General features: G+C 41.3%; 1 protein-coding gene across 1 annotated transcript in view; it reads right to left on the bottom strand.

The window, feature by feature from the left end:
* Positions 1 to 26,454, bottom strand: part of PARP4 (poly(ADP-ribose) polymerase family member 4) — a 114,453-nt gene that overhangs the window by 82,743 nt on the left and 5,256 nt on the right. Inside the window, exons 2-12 of the mRNA XM_030307214.1 lie at positions 25,295 to 25,427; positions 21,903 to 22,104; positions 19,272 to 19,338; positions 18,304 to 18,379; positions 17,454 to 17,570; positions 14,472 to 14,621; positions 13,811 to 13,948; positions 12,578 to 12,751; positions 8,694 to 8,854; positions 4,974 to 5,111; positions 2,867 to 2,962 (exon numbers count right to left, since the gene is read on the bottom strand). Coding sequence (XP_030163074.1) covers positions 2,867 to 2,962; positions 4,974 to 5,111; positions 8,694 to 8,854; positions 12,578 to 12,751; positions 13,811 to 13,948; positions 14,472 to 14,621; positions 17,454 to 17,570; positions 18,304 to 18,379; positions 19,272 to 19,338; positions 21,903 to 22,104; positions 25,295 to 25,426 — 1,451 coding nt within the window. The 5' untranslated portion in view covers position 25,427. The remainder of the gene's footprint in view (positions 1 to 2,866; positions 2,963 to 4,973; positions 5,112 to 8,693; positions 8,855 to 12,577; positions 12,752 to 13,810; positions 13,949 to 14,471; positions 14,622 to 17,453; positions 17,571 to 18,303; positions 18,380 to 19,271; positions 19,339 to 21,902; positions 22,105 to 25,294; positions 25,428 to 26,454) is intronic.

The following is a 26,454-nucleotide window of genomic DNA, read 5'->3' as shown; positions in this document are numbered from 1 at the left end:
AGATTTGTACAGAGGAAAGAGCATTTATACCATAAGTGTTAAGTTTCAAGAACAATGATAAGACAGACAACCACATAGCTCCTGCCAAGTTTAAGAAACAGAAAAGAGGGGCGCCTGGGTGGCGCAGTCGGTTAAGCGCCCGACTTCAGCCAGGTCACGATCTCGCGGTCCGTGAGTTCGAGCCCCGCGTCAGGCTCTGGGCTGATGGCTCAGAGCCTGGAGCCTGTTTCCCATTCTGTGTCTCCCTCTCTCTCTGCCCCTCCCCCGTTCATGCTCTGTCTCTCTCTGTCCCAAAAATAAATAAACGTTGAAAAAAATTAAAAAAAAAAAAAAAAAAAGAAACAGAAAAGAACAGGAGCGCCTGGGTGCCTCAGTTGGTTAAGCACCCAACCTTGGCTCAGGTCATGATCTCATGGTTAGTGAGTTCAAGCTCTGCATCGGTCTCTCTGCTGTCAGCATGAGCTAGCTTTGGATCCACTGTCTCTCTCTCTCTCTCTACCCCTGTTCTGCAAATGTATGCACGTGTGCCCGCTGTCTCTCAACAATAAATAAACACTGAAAACAACAACAACAACAACAAAAAAACGGAAAAGAACATCATCAATATTTCTATGTTGCCCTGTGGCATTACCTTCCCTGCCACCCAGAGGGTAATCTGATCGCCATCTTGTGTTTATGTATATATTATTTTTTCTTTCTTTTACAGTATTGATGCATAGACATGTGTCCCTCAACAGTATGCTTAGTTTTGCTTGTTTTCAAACTCTATACATACAGAATCATAGAGCAATTATTTGCTCCACGTTACCTTCCTAAGACTCCTCCATTTGGCACGTGTAGCTGTAGTACACGTGTCTCAACTGCCATATAGGACTCCATGTAGGCCGACACCAAAATTTTTGGATCCATTCCACTCTTATTGGACATCTGCATCATTTCCAGTGATCTTACAGTTTTCTTAGCCATCTGTGTACATGTCTCCTGGTCTATGTAGACCCACTAGGGAAGTGATTTTCAACTCAGGCTGAATCATCCAGGGAGCTTAAAAACCTCACCCCTAGACATCCTGATCTGACTGATCTGGGGTGAAATCAGCACCAGTGGTGTTTAAAAGCTCCTCCAGGTGGGGAGGTGGGTGGGGCGATGGGTGAAATAGGTGATGGGGATTAAGGAGGGCACTTGTGATGAGAACTGGGTGTTGCACAGACGTGTTGGATCACTAACCTGTACACCTGAAACAAACATCACGCTGTGTTAACTGGCTGGAATTTGAATGAAAACTTTAAAAGAACGTCCTTCAAGGGGCGCCTGGGTGGCGCAGTCGGTTAAGCGTCCGACTTCAGCCAGGTCACGATCTCGCGGTCCGTGAGTTCGAGCCCCGCGTCGGGCTCTGGGCTGATGGCTCAGAGCCTGGAGCCTGTTTCCGATTCTGTGTCTCCCTCTCTCTCTGCCCCTCCCCCGTTCATGCTCTGTCTCTCTCTGTCCCAAAAATAAATAAACGTTGAAAAAAAAAAATTTAAAAAAAAATAAAAAAAAAAGAAAGTCCTTCAAGTAAAAAACATAAAAAGATAAAAATAAAATCTCCAGGTGATTTGAATGTGTAGCCAGGATTGAGAACCGCTGCTTCCTGGTTCCTAGTCCAATCTATAGGATTCCTAAGTCACACCATTAATTATGCTCTTCAACTACAGCAGATGATGCCAACATTTCCTCAAGAGTGCTTATCAGTTTATTGACAGTGTCTGGGAGTTCAGACTGTTCTAGAGACTTACCAACACCTAGAGTTGTTGCTTTTTTTTTTTTTTTTTTTTTTGCTGATAGGTATTAAATGGTATATGATAGATGAATTTGCATATTATTGATTAGTAACCTTTTCAAATGACATTGTCCATGTGTTTCCTCTTCTATTAGGTTCCTACTTATGTCTTGTCTACGGCCATACCACTCTGAACACGCCCGATCTCGTCTGATCTCGGAAGCTAAGCAGGGTCGGGCCTGGTTAGTACTTGGATGGGAGGTTCCTACTCATGTCTTTTGTCCATTTGCTTTTTGAGTTATTTTTTTCTTACGGATTTCCATAGGAATTCCTGAAATATCCTGGATAATTAATTATCCTGGCCTGGCCTGAATCCAGGCTCCATCATTTAACTAGCTCTGTGACTTTATGCAAATTACTTAACCTCCATCAATCTGTTTCCTTGTCACGAAATGATGTCACAATACCACCTGTGAGGTTTATAGACAATGTACGTGAAGCACTTAGTCCGGTGCCTTGCACAGGGCAGGTGTTTAATACCCTGTGGCTATTGTGGGGATAGATTTAAATATTAACAAGGATATTGACGATGAAATATTATTCTATACACAGAGTTCATTTACAATAGATAAGACACAACTTAAGTTGTGTAAATGATAAGTTGTGTATATAATGTGTATAAGCACATGAGAGGTCATGTGCTATAGAAGTTAAGATCACTGGTCCTAGAGAAAGACAAAATGCTATGTGATCTTGGGCAAGATACCCTCACTGCCCCTCAGTGTTCTCATCTGTGATATGGGATAATAATAGAACTGACCTAAGAGGGTTGTTGTAAGGATTAAGCAGGTAAATATATGTAAAGACTCTCAGGATAGTAAAATCAAGGTGATTTAAAATAAAATTTTCCCAAATATCCACCACAAAAGACATATTTCTATGGTATACTGAGAAAACTGGTTGCTTTCACCGATATGTTTCTTGGATGAGAAATCCCTTACAAAGGAAAGATGGAGGAAACCACATAGCAACTACTTGGGTATAAATCCTTGGTGATGGGTGTGAGTAACATGGTTAAGACATCATGTATAGTATATGTAATATACTAACCTGAGTGAATCGCTGAAATATATCCCACTCCCAAGATTTCCAGTGTCTGTTCTCTTTGTGCCACGATCTTCAACTACTTTGGGTAAAAGCAACCCACTAAAAAGAAAAGGACATTAAAATGATTTACTAAAAGAAAGGGTATTTTTAATTATAGGGTCATAATTCTAGCAAAGACAGGTGCTATTCAAGGAGGACATTATGCTAAGTGAAATAAGCCAGACACAGAAAGATAAATACTGCATAACCTCACGTATATGTGGAATCTAGAAAAGTCGAACTCAGAACCAGAGTGCAGAATGGTGGTTTCTAGGAGGTGGGGGTTGGGGAAAATGGGGAGTTGTTGGCTAAAGAGTATAAACTTTCAGTTCTAAGATAAAGAATAAAAATAAATTATCTTTGCTAAGAGTAGACCTTATGTTCTCACCACAAGAAAAAAAGATAACTATATGAAGTGATGGATGTGTTAACTTGATTGTGATAATCATTTCACAATATACATGTACATGAAATCATCATGTTATGCATTTAAAAAAATCCCCTTGTACAACCTAAATATATACAATTATCATTTGTCAATCACACCTTAATAAAGCTGGAAAAAAGACACCAATTAAAAAGACAAATAAATAAAGAGCATGAAATGAAAAGAAAAATGTATTTCAAAGTAATCTCACAGAAGGATTTCTAGGTGCTATTCACATGTACCAATCTATGGTCAGTTTCTCATCCCTGTCTTGACCAGCCTGGAGGTGCTGGCCATTCTTCCTGCCTTGGGTCAGGGCTCTGACTCCAACCTGCCAAGGTCGAGCACTCAGCAGAACCATGTTTAGGCCCAATGCTGACTGCGTTTCTCCCTGGCTCAAGAACTTACACGTATCCTGCAGGCCTTCTAGCATTGCTAAGAACTCTCTGCAATCAAAGTTAAACCCTGTTGTTTCTGAGAAGGTGGGTAAAGGGAGACTTCTGCGTTTATTACATGAACATCTCCAGTTTGAATTTTGTGTTATGAAATGTAATTACCTTTGTAAAGTGGTTTTTGGGTTTTAGTCCTACTTAAAGGTTTTTAAAAAAACTTTCCTATTTTTCAATTAGTACCTTTATATTTTCATTTTTCAATCTTTGTTCCATGTGGAGTTTATCTACGTGTGAGGAATGAGGTAAGGGTCCAACTTTGTATTTTTCCAGGTACTAATCTGTCCCAATACATAGTATTGAAGAAATTATCTTTCTTCCACAGAAATAAAAGCTACTTTTATCGTGTACTAAACCCTCTATGTTTTTGCATTTACTTTTGGATTCTTTATTGTGTAGAATCATCTTTTTGGGCACACCTCACTGTTTTAATTAATACAGTTTTATAACATGTTTTTAGTGTCTGGTTAATTCTTCCTCATTAATCTTCTTTTTCAAAATTACTCTGGCAAAGTCAAATTTAAAAAAATATGTGCAGTATAATCAGCTTTTTATTTCTTAAAAAAAACATCCTGTTAGCACTTTTATTGTGATAGCTCTAAATTTATAGGTTAATTTAAGGAAACTTGGCATCCTGCCGATTAATGTAAGTGTCTTTTGGGTCCTTCAACAGCAGTTGAACGTTTTTTCTAGATGTATCCTGTATATTTCCTTTTATGTTTCCTCTTAGGTATTTAGTTAAGGACCCAGATGTAATCATATTCTCCCCTGCTCTCTGTGAGTGCAGTTTGGCTCTAATATTAAGTGATTATTCAAAGCAAACAGAAATTAGAGTTACGTTTTGAATAGATAACTCATAGCATCTAGGTACTCTAATTTCTAGACCCTTCTCTTTAAGTATTGGACATTCCCAAATTAGACACACAGAAGAGCCATGAAATAGAGAATCTCCTTTCTTCATATGATACTGTCTTCAAGAAGCAATTCATACCCATGTACTACACTTTAAAATACATATAATAATAAATAAATTATATTTAATTATAATTTAAAGGGCTCAGTTTTCTCTGGAATGAAATAAGCTGGTTTTAACTGAAGAAACCCAGGTAGGGTATAAAAAAGGTAGGAAAAAGGGTAAAACACTTCATGTTCGTGAGGCTGAAACATTTGGAAAATAAAGATGGTGTCCTCTTACCGGGACAGGATCCCTACAAAGCTTTGTACGGGAGATCCATGCAGTAAGGACTTCACATTGCCAAGCCGGCTCAAAAACTCTGTGGCTTCATTCACTCTGCCAACTCTAAATATCTGCAAGATGTCTACTGGACCTTTACTGTAAAAAGCAGAAGAAAAATCTTGAGACTGTACAATCGAAAGTAAAATAAAAAATCATTATTAGCAGGAGAAAACCCAAAACAGCCCAAACGTCCATTATTATGGAATGGATTCTGTGAGTCACAACATTACATTTCTTGCAAATACTATGTAGCCATTAAAAAAAAATCACACTCTTAAAAAATAAATAAGTATATGAAGTAAGACTTGTTGTAAAATGAATTTTAAAAATAGGTTACAAAACTTTATGCATGGTATGATCCCAAAGTTTTTCAAATATATAACATATAGAATAAATAGCTTGAATTCATTGCACTCAATCATTCACAAATACACTCTGTGCTGAGTGTTCTGCCAGGCACTAGAAGTGAGATAGCATGGTCTCTGGCTTCACGGGGCTTACATCCTAATGGCGAGACAAAAATGAAAAGTTAACAAATAACTGATTTTAAGTTCTACTCTACCAGGTTCAGAGACGGGATAGTCAAGAAAGGCCTATCCTTGAAGGTGACATTTACTGCAACACGGCATAATACAGTGTGTATTCTAAGACTTAACTGGTTGTTATGGGAAAATTAATTGGATGCGGCAGGAGCGGGAAGAACGTCAGGAAGGAGATGAGACAACGGTGTCTGGACTGAAGGTGGCAGCAGTGTGAACGAAAGAAGCCAATGGATTACAGACATTTTGGAGGCAGAAGTGACAGGAATGGAGATGTGGGGATGAGGGACAGTTGACAATGGCTCTGGGTGGGTGACTAGATGGGGAGGCATGGGGAAAGACTGGGGGACTACGGAGGGACGGAGTTGTGGGGTGGAGAGGGTAGGAGAGTCTATCCAGTATGTCTTCCCAACTCCATGTTTCTTGGTGTCACATTGGTAGCCTGAGATTAGCTATGGTGGGAGCATTTTTATACCACAGAAATCAGCAGTCGTTACAAGTCAGGACTTTTATTTCAGAGAGCTGGCTTACCAACACACCGCTAGGTGAGGAGAAGAATCAATAATTCAATTTGGGATATATTTATTCTACACCAAAATGTTAACAGTGGTCATGTTATCTCTGGGTTATCTCTGGGTGGTGAGATTTTGGGTGATCTTTAATTTTCTTCATGTTTTCACACATTGTCTAAACTTTCAGCAAAGAACATGAATTTTGTAACTAGAAAAAATGAATATGAAAAAATCATCATTAGTGAAATGAAATGGAGAAAATCTTCTTCTCCTTTTCCTGCTTCTGCTTATTCTTTTCCTTCTTCTTCTGCCGCTTCTACTTGTGCTTCTTAACAGCAGCAGAATCTCTCCACACAGAGAGGTCCACTTTTGTTGTATGACATCACCAGGGTGCGAGGTGAGATCTCTAAGGGCTTGAGTTACATTAGATGACTGAACTGCACCCCCCTCCCCAGGGCTTGAAGACATGGCTCTTCCTTCTCTTTGACTCCCTGGAGAAAGTCAGTCACTCCCCTCCTGATTCTGCCTTCATTGTTAGTAGTTTCTAATTTAGTATTAGATCCTAGCAGATATCTAGGGGTGGGTCAAAAGTCAAATCAAAAGAAGTAAAAGTTATTTGATTATATATAAAAGCAAAATCTGGAAAAGATCTAAAGGAAAGGATTTTTTTAACTGATGTAAAAGTCACATAACACAAAACTAACCCTTTTGAAGTATACCGTTCCGTAATAATTAGCATATTAAAATGTGCAGCCACCGCTTCTACTTAAACATTTCAGCACTCCAGAAGAACAGCCCATGCCCATTTAGCAGTCGGTCTCCATTCTTCCCTCTCCTGGAGCCTGGCAATCTGCTTTCTGTCTCCATGGATTCGACTTGTCTCTTCCAGATATTGCACATACACGAAATCATACAATATGTGGTCTTTCATGTCTGGCTTCTTTCACGTAGCATAATGCTTTTGAGACTCACCCATCTTGTAACGTGTATTAGTACCTCACTCATTTTTGGTGATTAACATTCCATTATGTGTACATACCACGTTTTGCTAATCCTTTCAACCACTGATGGACATTTGGGTTGTTTCCACCGTTGGGCTATCGTGAATAGCGCTGCTATGAACATTCATGTATCCGTATCTGTTTGAGTACTTGTTTCCACTTCTTTGGGGTATCTAACGAGGACTGGAATCGCTGGGGCAGACAGTAATTCTGTGCTGAATTTGTTGAGGAACCGCCAAACAGCGGCTGCACCATTTTATGGGAGTTCCAATTTCCCCGCATCCTCACTAACACTGTAATTACCCATATTTTCATTTTCTCAAAAAAAAAAAAAAAAATACAGCCATCTTGGTGGGTGTGAAGTAACGCTAGTAATGGCATTTGAGGGCAACTGATCAAGGAAGGCAGAACACCGTTTTAGACAGGTCTGAATTAGTCCATAAGGGGGGTGCTTCCAGCTAGCTGCCGGAAAACCAGTTCTCAAAGCAATAGCAAAACCCACACAGGACCCCGATTTGTGGCATTTGCTGGTTTCTATGGTATAAATCCTCCCACCACAGCCGATGTCAAGTTACTAATGGTATTCAGCTCACAAAATTCCTAAAAATGTAACAAATGGCCCCCGTGGTTTGGCTCCAAGCAGTGTGTGAGGCTGATTAAGGCTAACCTGGCCCATTGTACCTAATGAGAGCTGAGATGCCAGAAACACCCAGAAGAAAGACTTCAGGCAGAGGAGTGCTGGGAAGTTACATTAGTGGGCTGAGTGACCAATCCAATGGAAGTCAGTCCCACCCTTAAGAATAATCCATCAAATTAGTTTCTGAACCTTGAAACTGGGTCCAGGCTCTCAGAGGAAACTAACACCCAGTGAAGGCTGGTCTGAGAGGCTGATCCAGCCTCCTGTTGCTCCTGCTGCTGTCCTGGCTTGTAGAACACACGTGAGCACAAGAAACAGGGAGTCTCACCATCAGTGAGGAAACAGATAACGGATGTGACTGACGGTTAGGGGTGCCATATCTCTGGCCATGTTTTCCAGATTTTCAACTGAGTGTTTTCATGCCATTGAGTGGGCGTCTTAGAAACTACCATGCACACAGCTGCATTTTAAAATCTTAATGTAAATGGGTTTTCCTATATAACACCCTTCAAAACACAAATAAGCCTTGTGATTTAAAATTTTTAAATTTAATTCTCAGCAAGATTAGGTAAGCTTGAACTCAGAGTGAATGGGGAGAGTTTTCAAGCATAGAATACTGTCCCAAGTTATATTATAAACACTGAAGAAAGAAATTTGTCATCACAATATAGTTACCTTGTTATAGAGGATTAAATCATACCGGTTATTGTGGAGAGTAGCTTTTTTTTTTTTTTTTTTTTTTTGAGAGAGAGCATGCCCGCATGCATGTGGGGGGTGGGGAGAGGGAGAAAGAGAGAATCTTAAGCAGGCTCCGCCCTCTCAGTGTGGAGCCCAGCTGCAGGGGGCTTGAACTCAGGAGCCATGAGATCATGACCTAAGCAAAAATCAAGGGTCTGGGCCACCTAGGCACCCCTGGACAGTAGCTTTTTAACAGAATCTGAAATAGTATTACATAATAACAGATCCTAAGACATTTCCTTTATGCATACCTGTGATTATTCTGTAAAACCTCTTTTCTAACTCTGAAAAATTCTTCAGTGTTCTGTTCAACATGCTCAATTTTGCATCTCAAAGCTCGGTATTTGGCAAGAGAAGGCGGGTTGGGTCTGGACAGATTAGTTTCACAGACATTAACCATGTCTCTTATTAGCTGTAGATGGAAATGATGTAAGACGTCAGAATCACTACATATCAAAATATTTATAGCACATTACACTTTCTCAAAAAGATTGGAAAAATAAGATTTTATTTCCCCAAAGCTTTTTTTCTTCCAAAGGTTTTACTTTTAAGTAACGTCTGCACCCAATGTGGGGCTTGAACTCAAAACCCAGAGAGATCAAGAGTCACATGTTCCACCAACTGAGCCAGCCAGGTGCCCCTCCCCAAAGCTTTTGATCAATATTTTGATCAATATGTAAGTGGCACATTAAAGGTAATACCTTTAGTATGTACTGTGCCCTCAGTGATAGCATAATATACAATAATAATAATAATAGTGTACATTAGGACAGCACCTCATTGTTGATAAAGTGTTTTCAGCTACACTGTTCCTTTAATCCACACTGTTACACTGGTCTTATTAGATCTTATTATCCTCACTGTATAGATGGGGACAATGAGGCTCTGAGAAGCTGAATCAATTGCTCATGACTCCACAGCAGAGAGGGGAGAGTGACTAAATAGGAACTCAGATCATCAGGACTCAAGTCCAATTCTGTTACCAAAAAATTCATTAAACATGTTCTCTATGCCAGGCTGGTATTAGATTTGAAAGACACAAAAATGATGAAGAAACAGGTGTCTTCCCTGAAAGGGAACCCTGGTATACTTAGTATACTCATAGGTCATGGAGCTTGGAGGAGGGAACACAGCTCCTGGATAATCTGAATTACGTTTATACAGGAATGTATTGCTTCCACCATCTTTGAGGCTAAGGAGACATTGACAGGGGAGCCCTATTCACTCTACTTGCCATGCATCCTTATGACCTTGGCGTGGCGAGGGGCTAATTTCAATTCAAATACACCAGCCAGAAAAGAAGAGACTGATGAATTTTTCTATATAAAAGTAAAGAATTTCTGTATGGTGAAATAGAACACGTCAACCATCACCCCAATTCACCATAAGCAAAGTAAAGAACAAAACAAAACGAAACAAATAAACTGTAGCAAATATTTGTAACTCACGTCCCAGGCTAAGCTCCCTAACTTCTTAAGATGTCCTAAAAATCATGGAAAAACATCAAGATCCAAAAGAAAAAGAGGCAAAGGACATGAATTGGCAGTTCACAGAAAAAGACACACAAACGTCCCCTAAATACAAATCCTGGAACTGAGAGGTCATTTCTCATCCACGAAATTGGTAAAGTCTATAAAAGTTTGACAAATACACTTGTGGTAAAACTACAGGAAATAGAAACTCTCATTCCCTGATGATGGGTGGGCAAACAGTAGAACCTTTATGAGGGAATCGGACAAAATCTATCACAATTACAGATGCATTCACCCTGTAAGCTAGCACTTCTATTCGTGGGACATGTCTCAGGGACACTCCTCTGAAGGTACGAAATGACAAATACAAAAGCGAATTCACTGTGGCACTGTTTGTAGTAGCAAAGTCCGGAAACGATCCACAATGTGGTGAGTGAAGATGCTCTCTATGTACAGGATATGTTAAGTGGGAAAAGCGGGTGCAGAGCAGCAAAGATGGCATATGACTCTTTATTTAAAAAAAGGAGAAGAGGAATAAGTATATATGTGAATATTTACAGTTTTGTGCATAAAGAAACTGCAAAGACAAACGAATTAGTAAAAATGGTTATCTATCGAGTTGGGGAGTTGCAATGGGTGGAGGGGACAGGGTAGAACAGAGACTACTCTGAGTATTCCTTGTAAATATAATTTTGACCGGGCACCTGGGGGTCTCAGTCGGTTAAGCATCTGACTCTTGCTTTTGGCTCAGGTCACGAGCCCGGCATCAGGCTCTGGGCTGACATCGCTGAGCCTTCTTGGGATTCTGTCTCCCTCTCTCTCTGCCCCCCCTCTGCGCGCTCGCTCTCTCTCTCTCTCTCTCTCTCTCAAAATAAATAAACTTTAAAAAATATGTAATTTTGACTTCTGAATAATGCAGATGCATCACCTACTGAAAATACATAAAAGTTAAATGAAAAAGCATTTGGGTGGGCATCCCAGACACCCGCTCAATACGAAAACCAGCCACTGAGGTTCTTTCTTCCGGTTAGGCAAATCATGAAACTTTAAATTTGGAAGACTCCTTTCTCATCCTGCGGACTGGTTCACCTCATCTGTTGGTTCTTCACTTATTTTGGATTGCAGGGGGTAGGGGGGCCTCCTCTAAGAGACAAGAAAAGAAATACTCTGGATGGGATGCTAGGAAGCACTGTAGCTGTAAGGTGATGTAAGGGGAGCCAGGTGGAGAAGGGAGCACAGAGACGGGAAGAAGCTGGCCCCTGATGATAATGCTGCCTTTGAGCGACTGGACCAGCAGTCACCCTACAGCTGGCTTCCTGTTACGCAGGGGGGTGAGTATCCTCATCGTTCAAGGCAATTACAGCTTTCTGTTTCTTTTACAAACACAATCCCAACTCATCTCCTTGAGATAGGGAAACTGAAGGGCTCCATAAAAATCTGCTTTTTACTCCTTTTCCCGCTTCTATTCTTTTTTTTTTTTTTTTTTTTTTTTTTTTTTAACGTTTATTTATTTTTGGGACAGAGAGAGACAGAGCACGAATGGGGAGGGGCAGAGAGAGAGGGAGACACAGAATCGGAAACAGGCTCCAGGCTCCGAGCCGTCAGCCCAGAGCCCGACGCGGGGCTCGAACTCACGGACCGCGAGATCGTGACCTGGCTGAGGTCGGACGCTTAACCGACTGCACCACCCAGGCGCCCCTTCCCGCTTCTATTCTTGTTAGGACCCCCACTTTACACGCAGGTCAGAATGCAAATAGTGCATGTCCTCCTTGTATGGGACCAGGAGTTAAGGATTTCTGTAGAAGAGATAATACCTAAGGAAGGACCAGGTGAGAAGACCTGAGAAGCCAGTATGTGCGCATTCCAGATCACCAGAGTTACATATCTCACACAACCCTCCGGGCTCCAAGGAACATCACCTAAGCCCTCACTTTGTTTTGAGCAGTTCCTGCATGCCTGAGAGCACATGTACACCAGACCACGACGCTCCACAGAAACCCCAGACCTCAGGCAAAGATAAGATTCCCTCTCCCAGACACTGCCTGTACCTGCACTCTCTCTCCCTTCAGTAACCTCTGCTTTCACCTCCCGCTGGCCCACCTTTGATTTCTATCCTGCAATTTCTTTCTTTTTTAATTTTTTAAAATGTTTACCTTTGAGAGAGAGAGACATGGAGATAAGTGGGGGAAGGGCAGAGAGAGAGGGAGACAGAGTCAGAAGTAGGCTCCAGGCTCTGAGCTGCCAGCACAGAACCTGATGCGGGGCTCGAATCCATGAACAGCGAGTTCATGACCTGAGCCGAAGTTGGACGCTTAACTGACTGAGCCATCCAGGCACCCCATCAATCCCGCTGATTTCTATCCTGTGAGCAGCCAGGAAGCCGCTCTGGGTCCTCAGACCTGGCCGGCCGGCATCATCCTAATGTAGAAAATTACTTTACCGTGCAGCAATTCTAAACATATCTGCCTTTGTGCTAGTATTCCAACACATTCATGTTTGGGAACATGGTTCAGATAACTTCCATAAGGATCCGAAGCATTCTAAAATGGCTCAGCATTTATTTTTGAGCCAACTTCTGTGATTCGGTGCTATCTTATTAATCAGATTTGAAAAGATTCTTCCCCAACATATTTTAAATTGAATTCTGTATTTCAGAGATTTACCTGGCAGAGGTCCTCTTTCTTAGCTAATAGTCTCAGGTTCACTTCTTCAGTTGCTGTGCCTCTGTGAGGTATTAATCTGTAGAACTCGGTCATCATATTTTGCAATTGTTCTTCTGTTTCTCCATTTTTCAGGGCTGCCTTTACTAGAAGGAGAACTCCCTCTGCCTTGCTCACCTTTAAGTGGACAACAATATACTCTTATTAAAATCGAATCTTTACAATCAAAGAGAAAGTGAAGGAACATGCATAAAAATACCTAAAATAGTTGTTAGATACGTCATAACTATTAGTTTTCTACTGGACACCAGCCATAAAACAAATGCCACGTTTATGGGAGATGTATCTCAGCTGTGACAATGATGCCATGAGAAGGTTTCCAAAAATGGGCTCAGCTTAACTAAAGGAAAGAACCAGAGCCTTAAATATCTGTATCTGTGTATCTATATCTCTACCCGCATCTACATCTGTATCTATAGCTACAACTGCATCCACAGCTATGTCTATATTCACAGAGAGAGGAATTCTAACACAACCATAGGAGATGTGCTTTTCACACAAGAAATTTAGAAAGATTTTAGAAAGAAATTTAGAAATTTAGAAAGAATCAAAGTAAGAACAAAATTCAGCAGAATGTGTTTCTAATTACACAAGTGCATTTTGAGCCTTGTGCCAGGAAACCTTTTTCTCCCTGAAATAAATGAGTTCAGTTCCACAGGAGAAGACTGTACTATTTTACTACGACAACGCAAATGTACCACTGGGAATACTGTCTTCACTTGCTCCTTCAATCATGTAAAATTAAGAAGAGTACCTTCTGGAAGCATGCTGTCTTTCTCTACAATAGTCACAAGTTCCAAGACTGTGAAGCAGTGACGGAAGCAGAATAGGGTCTGAGCATCCGACCGAGGACCAACAGTATCCCTGTCCCTCAGGCCTGCCACAAACCTCGGGACCTAGGAGAGCGGGCCTCCCACAGAGCTGGCACCAAAAAGCCTGCTTGGAGCAGTTCTTGGGTCTGACATTTGAGAGACAGGAACATCTAGTTTTCCCGGAAGCTTGTTTTCCTCTCAGCACTCTCCACATTCCCTTTCTCCAAGGTACGAAAAAGCATGTCAGGAACGCATCCAGAACAACCAGACCGGTGCGCAAACACACGTGCTATCATTCAAGCTAGTGAGCCAGAAAGCGGGTCTGTCACGACAGAGGTTTGCTTGGAGGATGCACGTGACTCACGTCATTGAGACTAATCCTGTTCGCAGGCTTGAGAAGTGTGTGCTCCAGGTGGCCGAGAGCTTCCGCCCAGACCATCCCCACCAAATCGCTCACCTCTTTGCTCAGAGTGCTTGAATTCATTACCTCCTCCAAAAGCAACTGCAACAACAAAATTTGAAAACCAACAAGAAGTTTCGTAAGCGGACTGATTTAAAACCAAGAGAGAAGAAATAATTTCAGCCAGGCAAAGAGTCACAGGCAGTCAAGTGACTGATAACTTTGAGCTTCCACTTCCTCCCTACACTCTCATTTCCCCTTCTCTCTTTTACTCCCACTCTATGTTTCCTTTTGACTCTTCCTTCACTTTATCAGCTTGAGGCCTGCCAGTGGCATCAAAGGTTAAGCAGCATGAAGGGTTAAGGACCCCTGATTCCTGGCCCAGGTTATAATCAGATTTTGTGAAAGCCATGAGGGTTTGTTGCTGAAGCAAGCAGGAAGTTTCATGGCTTGTCCTGGAACTCACTCCCCACCGGCTGCCCTGCCGTGCATTTTTGTGAGTTTACCTTTCCTGTTCTTAACTCCCACTCTTCCCTCCTGCCAAGTTTTTATTTGTCACAAAGAAAACATTTCTATTCAACATACTCAGTCAGTCACAAAAACCAAACACATGAGTCAGTCTTACCGCCTGCAGTTTTTCAGATGCCAACTGGGTTGCTTCGGGTGTAAAATATTCCCTTAGCAGAAATCCTTGTTTCTTCAGTTCTTCAATGTAATTTTCATAGTGCTCACTTGCATCTGCAGAGGTTTTCTTTACAGAGAAGTGTCTTCTAGTCTGTGAATCATAGCGTGGAGCAAAATGTCAGGATGCGAGGATGTACTAACTTATTCACATACGGGTCTTTACCGAACGCCTCCTATGTACCACAGGGGAAAGCAATGTAAATAGGCATTGGATCCCTGCCATGAAAAAGTTTATTAACTATTTTCAAAGAATTACTTAAATCTTCAATCCTTCACAAAACAGCCTAAAACCTGAAAGGGAGAAAAGCTTGAGCAGGCCCAACATGCAGAAGAGGCACATTTGATTCACTGGAGAGTCACTCAAACGTCTGTTCAGAGACTACACATTCTTAATTTACATACTATTCTAATTAGCTTTGAAATCTGGCTTTCAAGCTTTTTGGAAATGGGAAAAATAAATCAGGGGAAGGGAGGAAAAGAAAAATAGCTCAGAAATGAGGTACTGTTAGGGACAGGCACACCGTCAAAATGAAATGATACTACCACAGCAAGGAGAAAGGCAGAAAGCTCTCAGGTCACGCAAATAATGTTGAGGGAGTGGAACAAGGCATCCTGTGGATAGACGCAAACTGTCTCCCTCATTCCAACCTGCCCATGGATGTGGCATTCTTCTGCTTTTCCTGGAAATCCGTGCTCCTGTAGTGAGCAGTTATCCCAAAGTCATTAACTTCAGAGAACGGGGGAGGTCTTGCCCATGGGTGTCGGTTTGGGTGTCAGCCAAGCCTCTGGCTCTGGAGTGTGCCGCCCCAGGAAGAAGCCAGGCTACTCATGACACTGCTCAACTGCCCTCCCGCACTGGTGGCCACAGGACACCTCTGAAACTTAGAGAAAAGAGCATACCATGTTCAAGTTACTCCATTTGAGAAGGCAGAGTTTAACACAATTTTGGAAGGTTTCCATCAAATTGGCTTTTTTTTCCAACGTTTATTTATTTTTGGGACAGAGAGAGACAGAGCATGAACGGGGGAGGGGCAGAGAGAGAGGGAGACACAGAATCGGAAACAGGCTCCAGGCTCTGAGCCACCAGCCCAGAGCCCGACGCGGGGCTCGAACTCACGGACCGCGAGATCGTGACCTGGCTGAAGTCGGACGCTTAACGACTGCGCCACCCAGGCGCCCCCAAATTGGCTTTTTATGAGAGGGGCAAACTAGAAAAGCCTCTTCTGCAGGACAGCTCTTTCACAGTTGGTGAGGATAATTTCTATCAAAGTGAACACACTCACCGGAGGAGCACTCTACTTGAGTTCTCAGACTCACGCCTGCTAAGGGCGGAAGGCACTCAGGAAGGGCTCTCGAGATAGTAAGCAGGAGGGGACGCAGTGGCTGATGCAGCCTTATAGTTTTCAGTAAAGAAAACCAGTGACAACACACTCTATCATGGTTTTCAACTTGATGTTTCCTTACTTTTTACCCACACAACTAAATCCCCCACAAAGTAGAGCACATGTCTTTGGGTAAAAAGTTAAGAAAACCCCTTCTCCTCCTTGGACACATTCGACTTGGATTAACTTTTTATATTTGTTCCTGTGGAAAGCTGGTAAGGGTGGGACGCTGTAATATTAGGCAAAATTGCTTAGGTAATAGTGACCTCTCATTAATAAATTGCATCAGGACCAGGAGTTCAATGAATGAAACTTAAATGGTGGGTGGGAAACCTGAGCCTTGGGCTTCCCTGAGGGCAGTGATGCAAGCGATGGGCATCTCCCTTCAAGACCTCTCCAACCTAGGCCTATGTTACAACTGGTATGGGCTACTGTGGGTGACTTTCCACGTCAGGTAGATCGTGCCTCCTCCTGATGTGAGTCTCCCTCCTGGCACCACAGCTGGCACCTCCAGCGGGGGCAAAGCCAGAAGCATCCAGAGCCTGAGTAACATGCTGCGAGGACCACTCCCCCTGAAGAGGGTCTGTGTGCCCTGTGGGTGCTGTGCTTCCTGCCTGTAGGTCTGTCCAAACGGAAGACACCCTGACGGTGTGGCAGCATTTGCTTTGAACTTTAGGTATTAGTTCTGAATTTATTTTTGTGCCATAATAGTTGCAGATGGGAACCATGCCCTTGACTTGACAGTGACCTAATGCAAAGGTCTCGGGCTCTGCAAAGGCTTCCTGGTTGTTTGTGAGCCTACGATACTTTACATTTCAGTATCAGTTCTGTCCCAGTGGGTTCTGTCCCAGTTCTGTCCCAGAGGGTTACAGTCATGAATCTTCCCTGGTGGTGATCTATCTCTGAGGGGCAGGGTTTGAAGTAATTTAAAAAAATTTTTTTAATGTTTATTTATTTTTAAGAGAGAGAGAGAGAGAGAGAGAATGCAAAAGGGGGAGGGGCAGAGAGAGAGAGGGAGACACAGAAGGAAGCAGGCTGCAGGGTTGGAGCTGTCAGCACAGAGCCTGAGGCGGGGCTTGAACTCGTGTACTGCCAGATCATGACCTGAGCTGAAGTCAGACTCCTCACCGACGGAGCCACCCATGCGCCCCTAAGTAATTTTTATCTTTGGCTTCTGGTAGATCACTTGGTACTCAGCAGGTACTTAAAGTGTGTGAATGGGTGGTTTTTAGCAGTGTGTGCGTTAGGAGAGTTCCCCTAAGTGCTTCGACACAGGGGCAGGAAGCCCACGTGCCCTGCACCCGCTGAATATTCCCCTATTGACATTGAAGAACCCCGTGCGGCTCTAGTCAAGGTGCCGCTCTCACCCCCTTTCCTTCACCTGCTACATTGCAACGGAGAACACGGCTCAACTTTTCAAAACCATTTACCAGGTAAAAAGAAAAAGGGTAACAGATTGGCCGGTACCTTGACCAATGTTAAGGAAACTAGTTATGAACGAGGGTGGATAAACACATACGAATCAATATAAAGATCGATACCTTGACGCCGGTGGCCGAGAGGAAGTGTGCGGATATCAGGAAGGCGGCGTCCCCGGGCTCCTCCCGGGAGCACTGCAGTTCCACCACCGCCACTGCCTTACCACCCTCCGCCCCAACCTGGAAAATAGGTCGTATGTCCATTAAATAACAAGCCGCACGCACCATTTAAAAATGTAGATTATAAAGCCAATACAAGTTCACGCGAGATACAATTCGGAAAATACACAAAGTATGAAGAAAAAATAAAAATTACCAGAAAGCACACTACAGATATAATTACTATTAATATTTTGGTGTATCTCCTGCCTGTATTTTTACTACAGATCTATCTGTATGTGTTTAAACTATACCACTTTTTATATTTTCTCTATCACAGAAGGAATGTTGTTTTCAAGTTACATTTCATTAAAATATCTAAAAAATACAAATGGAGCATCATTTTGAATGCGAGGGTTTTCATTTACACGACATTGGAGAAAGAATTATCTCCTTTTCTTTTTAATGAGTGGTAACGGAAATTCAACATAATGTAAATAGTGTCAAATCTACTCTTAAAATACAAGAAGCCATTAATAAACACGGAAGAAGTCCTTTACTTTTAAAGTCCCATCAATATTTTGTACTGTTTATATTTTATTGTGAGCAGGTATTACTTTTATAATAAAAACACGAGGAAGTTAAATGTTACATTTTAAATATAAAATTTTTTTGACTATTAAAAATCAACTCATCTATTAAATATTTATTCAGGATATGCACAATTTTCCAAAACAATGAGAAAATTATCAAACCGGAAAAGTAATCAGAAGACATTCGGGGGTATTTTTTCAACTACAAATCAGGCTCTTACTTTTTCCAAGGTGTTATATTTTGCAACTTCGAAATCTTGTGGAAAATGAGGAATTCCAGCATTCTCTGTATAAGACCTGAAATGTGTAGAAGAAAAATGAAACATTACAATGGACTTTTAAACTAAGGAGACTTTTCATAAAATTTTTCTTGGATGTCTCCTAATTCCATACAAAATACATTTTAAGTCCCTAATGCCTCCTTAGATATTCTGAAAATGGTTAGAAAGTCTTATGGAATGAGCTGGATTCCTCCTGTGTGTAACTTTAGAGTTCTCATGCCAAATACTGGGCGTCTGCATCAGAAGGTGGGCGTCCTGAAGCAGAGGCAGGGCATAAGAGAAGCAGGCCAGCGCACTGGAGAGAGCACCAATCCTGCATCCTCTTGGGTTCTGACCCTTAGAAACCAATCACTTAGGCTCACACCAGAGATTGTCTGGACTACAGTCAACAGCCCTTTGAAATAAAAGTGTCAGACTTCTCATAATCTGTACTTTTATCTTTGGTATTTGCTCTCTCTTTTAACACTACGATTAACAAATAAAATGAGGCTAAACGTGACCCTTAACTGACATTACAGTTTGGGGTATGCTGGAAGAAGCTGCACATGGTCCATTTGCAGAAGGCTGTCATTTCCAGTTTTTGACACATTAGGTAGGGAGTAAGGGACTGTCTCTACTCTAAAGGCTTCTCTGTAAGGTAGCAGGGTGAGCAGACTGCCCAAACCTTTTCTTTTTTCAAATCAATCCAACTATCATGTCCAATCTTGTATAATACTAAGATGGAAATAATTATCACTCTACTAGTTGAAGTAAAAAGTCTTAAATAAATAAAAGCCTAGAATTAGAGAAGCAAGATAAACAAAAATACTACAAGAAACGTGAGGTACTAATAGTATTTTAAAACTGTGTTTGAGGTTTACAAAATACTTTGCAAAACTGGAGAGTCTTAATGATCAGAAGTAGATTACTCTGTGAGTTCCACAACGTTTTCCTTCTCAGTGGAGTTGTCCTGGGACAGATCATCTGTTGTCATTTCTAAGAGAAAACAAATAAAACACTTGTTTGCTACTCAAAGATTTATTAAAATTATCAACAATAAACCCTGGAATTGTTAAGATTCTTGAGTATAGGTAATATTTACCATGCTATTATCTTTTTTAAAGATGTCCTCAAATTAGCTATAGACATTGGTGATCTAAGGACAGAGCAGGTGGGACAAAAAGATTAAAGACAAAAGATGGTGAGAATACATTATAATTCTCTTTTAACAGGCATGTGAGGACAATTGTAATAAAATCTGTATTATGTGAAACTCATTGATAGATATACAATTTCAAATAGCATTTTTCTCTTCTGAAGATTATGGTGAGGATAGTTATGAAATGCATTTCTTTCTTCTTTTTGAGAGAGAGAGCATGTACATGCAAGTGGGGGAGGGGTAGGCAGAGAGAGAGAGAGAGAGAGAGAGAGAGAGAGAATCTCAAGCAGGCTCCATGCCCAACAGAGTCCAAGGGTTCAATCCCACAATCTTGGGATCATGACCTGAGCCAAATTCAAGAGTCAGACACTTAACCAACTAAGCCACACAGGCGCCCCATGAAATGCATTTCTTTTTTTTCCTTTTTAAATTTTTTTGTGTTTTATTTTATATTTGAGATAGAGAGAGAGACAGAGCACGAGTAGGGGAGAGGCAGAGAGATGGAGACAGAATCTGAAGCAAGCTATAAGCTCCCAGCTCTCAGCTGTCAGCACAGAGCCCAATGCGGGGCTCGAACTCATGAGCAGTGAAATCATGACCTGAACCCAAGTCTGGCGCTTAACCGACTGAGCCACCCAGGTGCCCCAACATGAAATGCATTTCTAATATGCTGCAGGATCTGAGTGGTTCCCCAGTGCCATCATGTCACAAATGAAGGAACTGGGATGTTTTAGTTTAAAGGAGGGAAATTCGAGGGCTCCTATGTGAAGCCAAGCAATTTTTGCTTCATGTTTTTCTTATAAAAGAATCATAACACTGTCTATGGCATTATGATACATAGGGAATAACTTCTTTTATAAAAGGATTTCTTTCCAGTTTTAATTATGCTACCAAGGGGTGCCTGGTGGCTCAGTCGATTAAGCATCCGACTCTTGATTTTGGCTTGGCTCATGATCCCAGGGTGGTGAGATCGAGCAACATGTTGGGCTCCATGCTGGGGTGTGGAGCTGCTTGAGATTCTCTCTCTCTCTCTCTCTCTCTCTCTCTCTCTCTCTCTGCCCCTTTTCTCCGCTTGCATGCTATCTCTAAAATAAAACAATACGTATATGTATGTATGTATATGTATATATATATATATATATATATATATATATATGCTATCAAGATATCAAAAGGCGTCAATGTAGTTATAGTAATTCCAAATCCGAGGGTATTATTCTGGATGTTGAAAAACATTTTCAATGTAAAAGGAGTTTACTATTCTTTTTTTTTTTAATGTTAATTTATTTTTGAGAAAGAGAGAGAGACAGAGTGCAAGCAGGGGAGGAGCAGAGAGAGAGGGAGACACAATCTGAAGCAGGATCCAGGCCCTGAGCTGTCAGCACAGAGCCTGATGGGGGGCTCGAACTCACAAACCATGAGATCATGACCTGAGCTGAAGTCAGATGCTTAACCAACTGAACCACCCAGGCACCCCTGGAGGAGTTTACCATTCTGCCTATTTTGTTTTAGCTACCATTTCCTGAGAGCAAGAAAGTCTGATGACAGCATTTCTGGACAATCATTTGTCTAAAGAGGCTGCACCATACCAAACATTTAGATTTCTAAAATTCTCATAAATATTACAATTTATATACACAATATGGTACCTAACATATATCATGTGCTTACTATAAATTATTATTTATCAGAACTGCTTGACTTTTGATGTGTCTCATGAAGACTGCATTTCTCTATGTCCAAAGGCTTGCTTCTTGGCCAGATTCCAAAATAAAATCTGGTCTATAAAGGAGATATGTTTCCTTCGGAGAGATCAGCTTTTGGAAAGAACTTATTTAGCAAAATGCTAATCATAAAATTTCCAGTCATAATTTTTTAAACACAAAGTTTCTTCCCCTTCCCAGATAAAATTACACATCAAGTTTTCTGAGATTATCAGTGTTTTTGTAGTCTTTTTGAAACTGATCACATTAGATTGGATATTAAGAAATTTATTCCTATTGCTAAAGTAGTCTTTTGTCCTTCACTATTTGCCTATATTCTGAGATAAGAAGTTTAATTATTTTTGTCATATTTCTTTTTTTTTTAAGTTTATTTATTTTGAGAGAGAGAGTGCACACATGTGTATGCGTGCAGGGGAAGGGCAGAGAGAGACAGTGAGGGGGAATCCAAAGCAGGCTCTGCTCTGTCAGCACAGAGCCCAACACGGGGCTCAATCTCATGAACTGTAAGATCATGACCTGAACCCAAATCAAGAGTCCGATGCTTAACTGACTGAGCCACCCGGGCACCCTATTTTTGTAATATTTTTGGACAATCCTTTGACTATACTATCTTGGACAAACCAAAATGTTTCTTATAGCACCTATAATATATTAAGTACTTGATATAAAATACTTACCAGAACTGCTTGCCTTTTGACAAGGAGGTGGTGTGATGTCTGGTGACTTATTAGGATCATAATTCGTTACGTCCAAGAGTCTCCTTTCTTTGATAGATTCCCATATAAAATCTGGGTTTGTTATATGGATATGGTTCTTTTGGATAGAGTTCAGTTGATACTGGCTCAGAACATCAGCATTATCTAAGATTATATGTGTGCACTTAGAAAAAAAAAGAACCAAATCATTATGTACTTGTAAAAATAATATCTAAATACATTACTTGTATCTGCAATTTTCACCCTTAAAGAATCTTGAAGATAATTTGTAGTCATCATTCTCAGCTTTCTAGAACCCTTATAAATAATATAAGTTTTAGTTACATAAAAGTTAAAAAAAAAATCAAGGTTTTTTTTTAATGTTTATTTTTGAGAGAGAGAGTGTGCACACAGGGGAGGGGCAGAGAGAGAGGGAGACAGAGGATCCAAAGCATATGCTGACAGTGCATGCAGGGCTCGAACTCATGAACCGTGAGATCAGTACTTGAGCCAAAGTCAGACACTTAACCAACTGAGCCACCCAGGTGCCCCCAAAATCAACAGGTTATTTTGAAAAAATTTTTAATGTTTTACTTATATTTGAGACAGAAAGAGAGAGTGACAGAGAGCAAGCAGGGGAGGGGCAGAGAGAGACGGAGACAGAATCTGAAGCAAGTTCCAGGCTCTGAGCTGTCCGCACAGAGCCTGACCCAGGGCTCGAATTAATGAGCCGTGAGACCACCACCTGAGCCAAAGTCAGACACTTAACTGACTGAGCCACCCAGGTGCCCCCACAGTTTTTAAAGAGTATGGATATGGGGTGCCTGAGTGGTTGGAGTCTGAGTGTCTGAGTGAGCATTCCACTCTTGATTTCAGCTCAGATCATGATACCAGGGTCATGGGATCAAGCCCTGCATTGGACTCCATGCTGAGCGTGGAGCTTGCTTAAGATTCTTTCTCTCCCTCTGCCCCTCTCCCTTGCTAGCGCTTGCTCTCTCTCACTCTCTCTCTACAATAAGAACATAAAATTAAAATTAAAGTAAATAATAATAAAAAATTAAAAAATAAAAAATGTAAAAAATAAAGAGTATGGATATGAATGTACCACAATGGATTAACCAACCCTAGGGGTTATTTCCAAATTTTCACTCCTCTAAACAAAGCTGTGCTGAATATCTTCTTGTACACTTGTTTAATTATTTTCTTAAGAGTAGAATGGCAGATTCAAAAGGTATTCATTATTTATTTAATTTGCTAACTTGTAATTTTATTTATTTTTATTTTTTTAACTTTATTTTTTTTAACTTTAAAAAATGTTATTTTAGAGAGAAAGTATGAGCAGGGAAGAGGGGTAAAGGGGGGGAGAGGGAGGGAGGGGAGAGAGAGAGAGAGAGAGAGAGAGAGAGAGAGAGAGAGAGAGAATCTCAAGTAGGCTCCATGCTGAATAAGGAGCCTGACACAGGGCTCAATCCCATGACCCTGGGATCATTACCTGAGCTGAAATCAAGAGTTGGATGCTCAACCAACTGAGCCAGTCAGGTGCCCCATTAAGTTGTAATTTTATTAATTTATTTTGCAATAAAGAGTATATGTACATTGTAGAAAATCTAAAAAGTACAGTAGTAATAATAATAATAAATTAACATATTCCCCACCATTGTTCCCAGTTACTCTCCCCAGCGGCACCTGTTGTAACTTCTGGAGTATCCTTCCAGAGCTATTGTACACATAGGCAACACACACGTAAGCACACAGCCCTGTGTTTAGCCACAAATGGCAGCACCCTAAACATGCTGCTCTGAATGTGCTTTTCCACTTGGCAATTTATCTTGGAGCTCATTCCTCAACAATACATACCCAGCTGTCTCCTTGGTTATAATACCTGGTAAGCACATTTCAAAAATGTATGTACATTGACAACATAACTTTCAAAAAGGTTGCACTCAAAGTATGTGGGAAATTCCAAATAAGGAGAGACCATGATGCTATTCTTTATTCTTTACCCAGAAGATAAACTGAGAAGGTGTAACAGTCATGAATCATCCATCCACCCAAAGAAATGGTGAGACAAGCAAGTGAGGGAAGCTGTATAAGGAAAGTTATGCAGTTCTGCTTAAACCGGAGGTAAATAGAGACATTCCGTTTCTGATAACCACAGGCAAACTACTTAAGTGCCAGAAAGCACCTAGCATCCCACTGGCGTTGAACATACTTCATAGAAAAACCACACTCGCTGGCAGCAAGCCCCGGGGATCTGGTTCAGGAAGGGGCCGGCTGAAGTCACCCATCAGTTCAGCAACACAGGAAGGAGCAACAGACAGGGGCAAGCCTGGCGTTTGGAAGCCTGGGATCCAATGACTTCAGACTTTAATTTCATTATGATGAAGTGTTTAAAAAAGGAGAGGTTAGCCTTAATCATTTTTAAGATTTCATCCAGCTGCCAAAATTCTATATTTAAACTGTCAGGCCTACAATTCATTTCAAAAGAGGGAAGCTCCTTCAGCTTTTAAATAAACAAAACAAGCAATACAAGCTGTATCACAAAGATCAGTCTGCAATGCATGTTTTCCTCTCTGTCCCTTACAGGTCACACCGTACAGGTGACACTCCAGGGTTGACAGACTGGTGAGTGATTACACAGAGAGCTCTTTTCTCTAATGTTTACTTATTTATTTTGAGAGAGAGAAAGCATGCACTCACATGGGGGAGGGGCAGGGAGGGAGAGAGAGAGAGAGAGAGAGAGAGAGAGAGAGAGAGAATCCCAAACAGGCTCCGTGCTGTCAGCGCAGAGCCCAACGCAGGGCTCTACTTCACAAAACATGAGATCATGACCTGAGCCAAAATCAAGAGTCGGGCACTTAACCAACTGAGCCACCTGGGTGCCCCTGGATAGAGGGCTTTTTGCAAAATGCTGTACCCCATAACTTTTCTCCTTTGAGAATAGATTTGGCTGGTCTGAAATTATTTCTATTTATATCTTTGGTTATGCTCTAATATCCTCAGATTCACAGGGCATGTAGGATTTCCCTACAGCTCACAGCAATGGAGAGAAGGTGGGATGATGGTTTTCCCTCCTCTGCCTTTCTCCAGTCCACTTCCCTGTTGGCAATGTCACAATTTCACCTGCTTTCGGTGACTTTCTCCTTCTGCCAATTTTCTCTGCTTACTCTTCTAACCATGACCCGCTCTCCCTTTTTAAAAAAATGTCTTAATCTTACTATTTTAAGATAAGCTCTACCTCCAATGTGGGGCTTGAGCTCAAGACCCCGAGTCAAGAGTCACATGCTCTACCCACTGAGCTATCCTGGCTCCCCAACCCACCCTCCCTTAATGCACAGTGTTTACCACACAGTTCTTACAAAATCTGCAAATACCTGAGGATTTAATAAAAAGGAAAATTTTCCACCATTCTCCTTAATGTCATTTTGTAGCTTTTTCTTCTGTTGACGAGATAAGTGCTTGCCTTTCAAACAGAAGGTACAATTTGCAAAGATCCCCACAGTCATCCTGTAGGAAAAAAAAGTTTCAAGTCATTTGAAGGATAGTTTTAAAGGATTCTCTTCTCAGTGAATACAACTGACTGAATCTAGAATTGCTCTACATGCAAACTGTGGGAAGCTGGGCATTTTAAAAAGGCATTGCAATCACGTTTAACCACAAAAATTGGACAATCGTCAAACCTGCAATAAGTATATTAATTTTAGAATCATTTCTAGTTTTTACGTCTGATATTATGACACCCGAAATACACTGGTATAGGTGCATAATATACAGCTAAATGAAAACGTACAGATTTTAGTTATAGATCAAGTGTGTGGTTTAAGAATATAGAAGCACTTATTTCTAAATTAAAAATACTATGTGATAATGAAACCATGGATATTTATATATAATTCTATAAAATCAAAGAGACCCAATAGTTATGTCGGTTTCCGTTAAGTCATTCTGGGGAAAAATTGAGCAATTAGTAACAAACATATACAATTTATGTTTAAAGGGAAAGATATCTGTATGTTAATCCAATTTCTTTTATTGTCATACTTTCCAAATTACATTAAAGATTACTCCTAAGAAAAATGAGCGTATTTTGATTTGAAAGAAATTTTATGGGTATTTAACAATAAACTAATAAATGGTGAGATACTGATTTAGTTCACAGTAGCTATTTGTCAATTTTTTAAAACTGGAGTCATCTCTAACAGGTTCTCCCAAATAAGCTGATGTTTGGGGAAAGGGGCTCCCAGGTCTGACCTCCGAGTGAGGCCGATAGTTGGCGGGCTCTAGGACCACGGGACGCCGCCAGTCTCCCGGGCGGCGCCTACGGGGGCCCAGCCTCCCGCCAGACCCAGAGCTCGGGGTTCCGGGTTTCTCCTTAAACTCCACCTCCCTCTCGAACGCCCAGTTCTCCCAGGCTGGAGTCCCCACTCCACTCTCCTTCGATGAGCAATGGTGCCCATTCCTCAAGGCCCTAAATGCCGCCTACGTGAGGGCCACCCCTCATTTGGGACAAAATGCCCACTGCCTCCCCCATGTG

The sequence above is a fragment of the Lynx canadensis genome, chromosome A1 (assembly GCF_007474595.2).
Source record: "Lynx canadensis isolate LIC74 chromosome A1, mLynCan4.pri.v2, whole genome shotgun sequence".
NCBI lineage: Eukaryota > Metazoa > Chordata > Mammalia > Carnivora > Felidae > Lynx > Lynx canadensis.
This window is presented reverse-complemented; position numbering and strand designations above follow the sequence as displayed.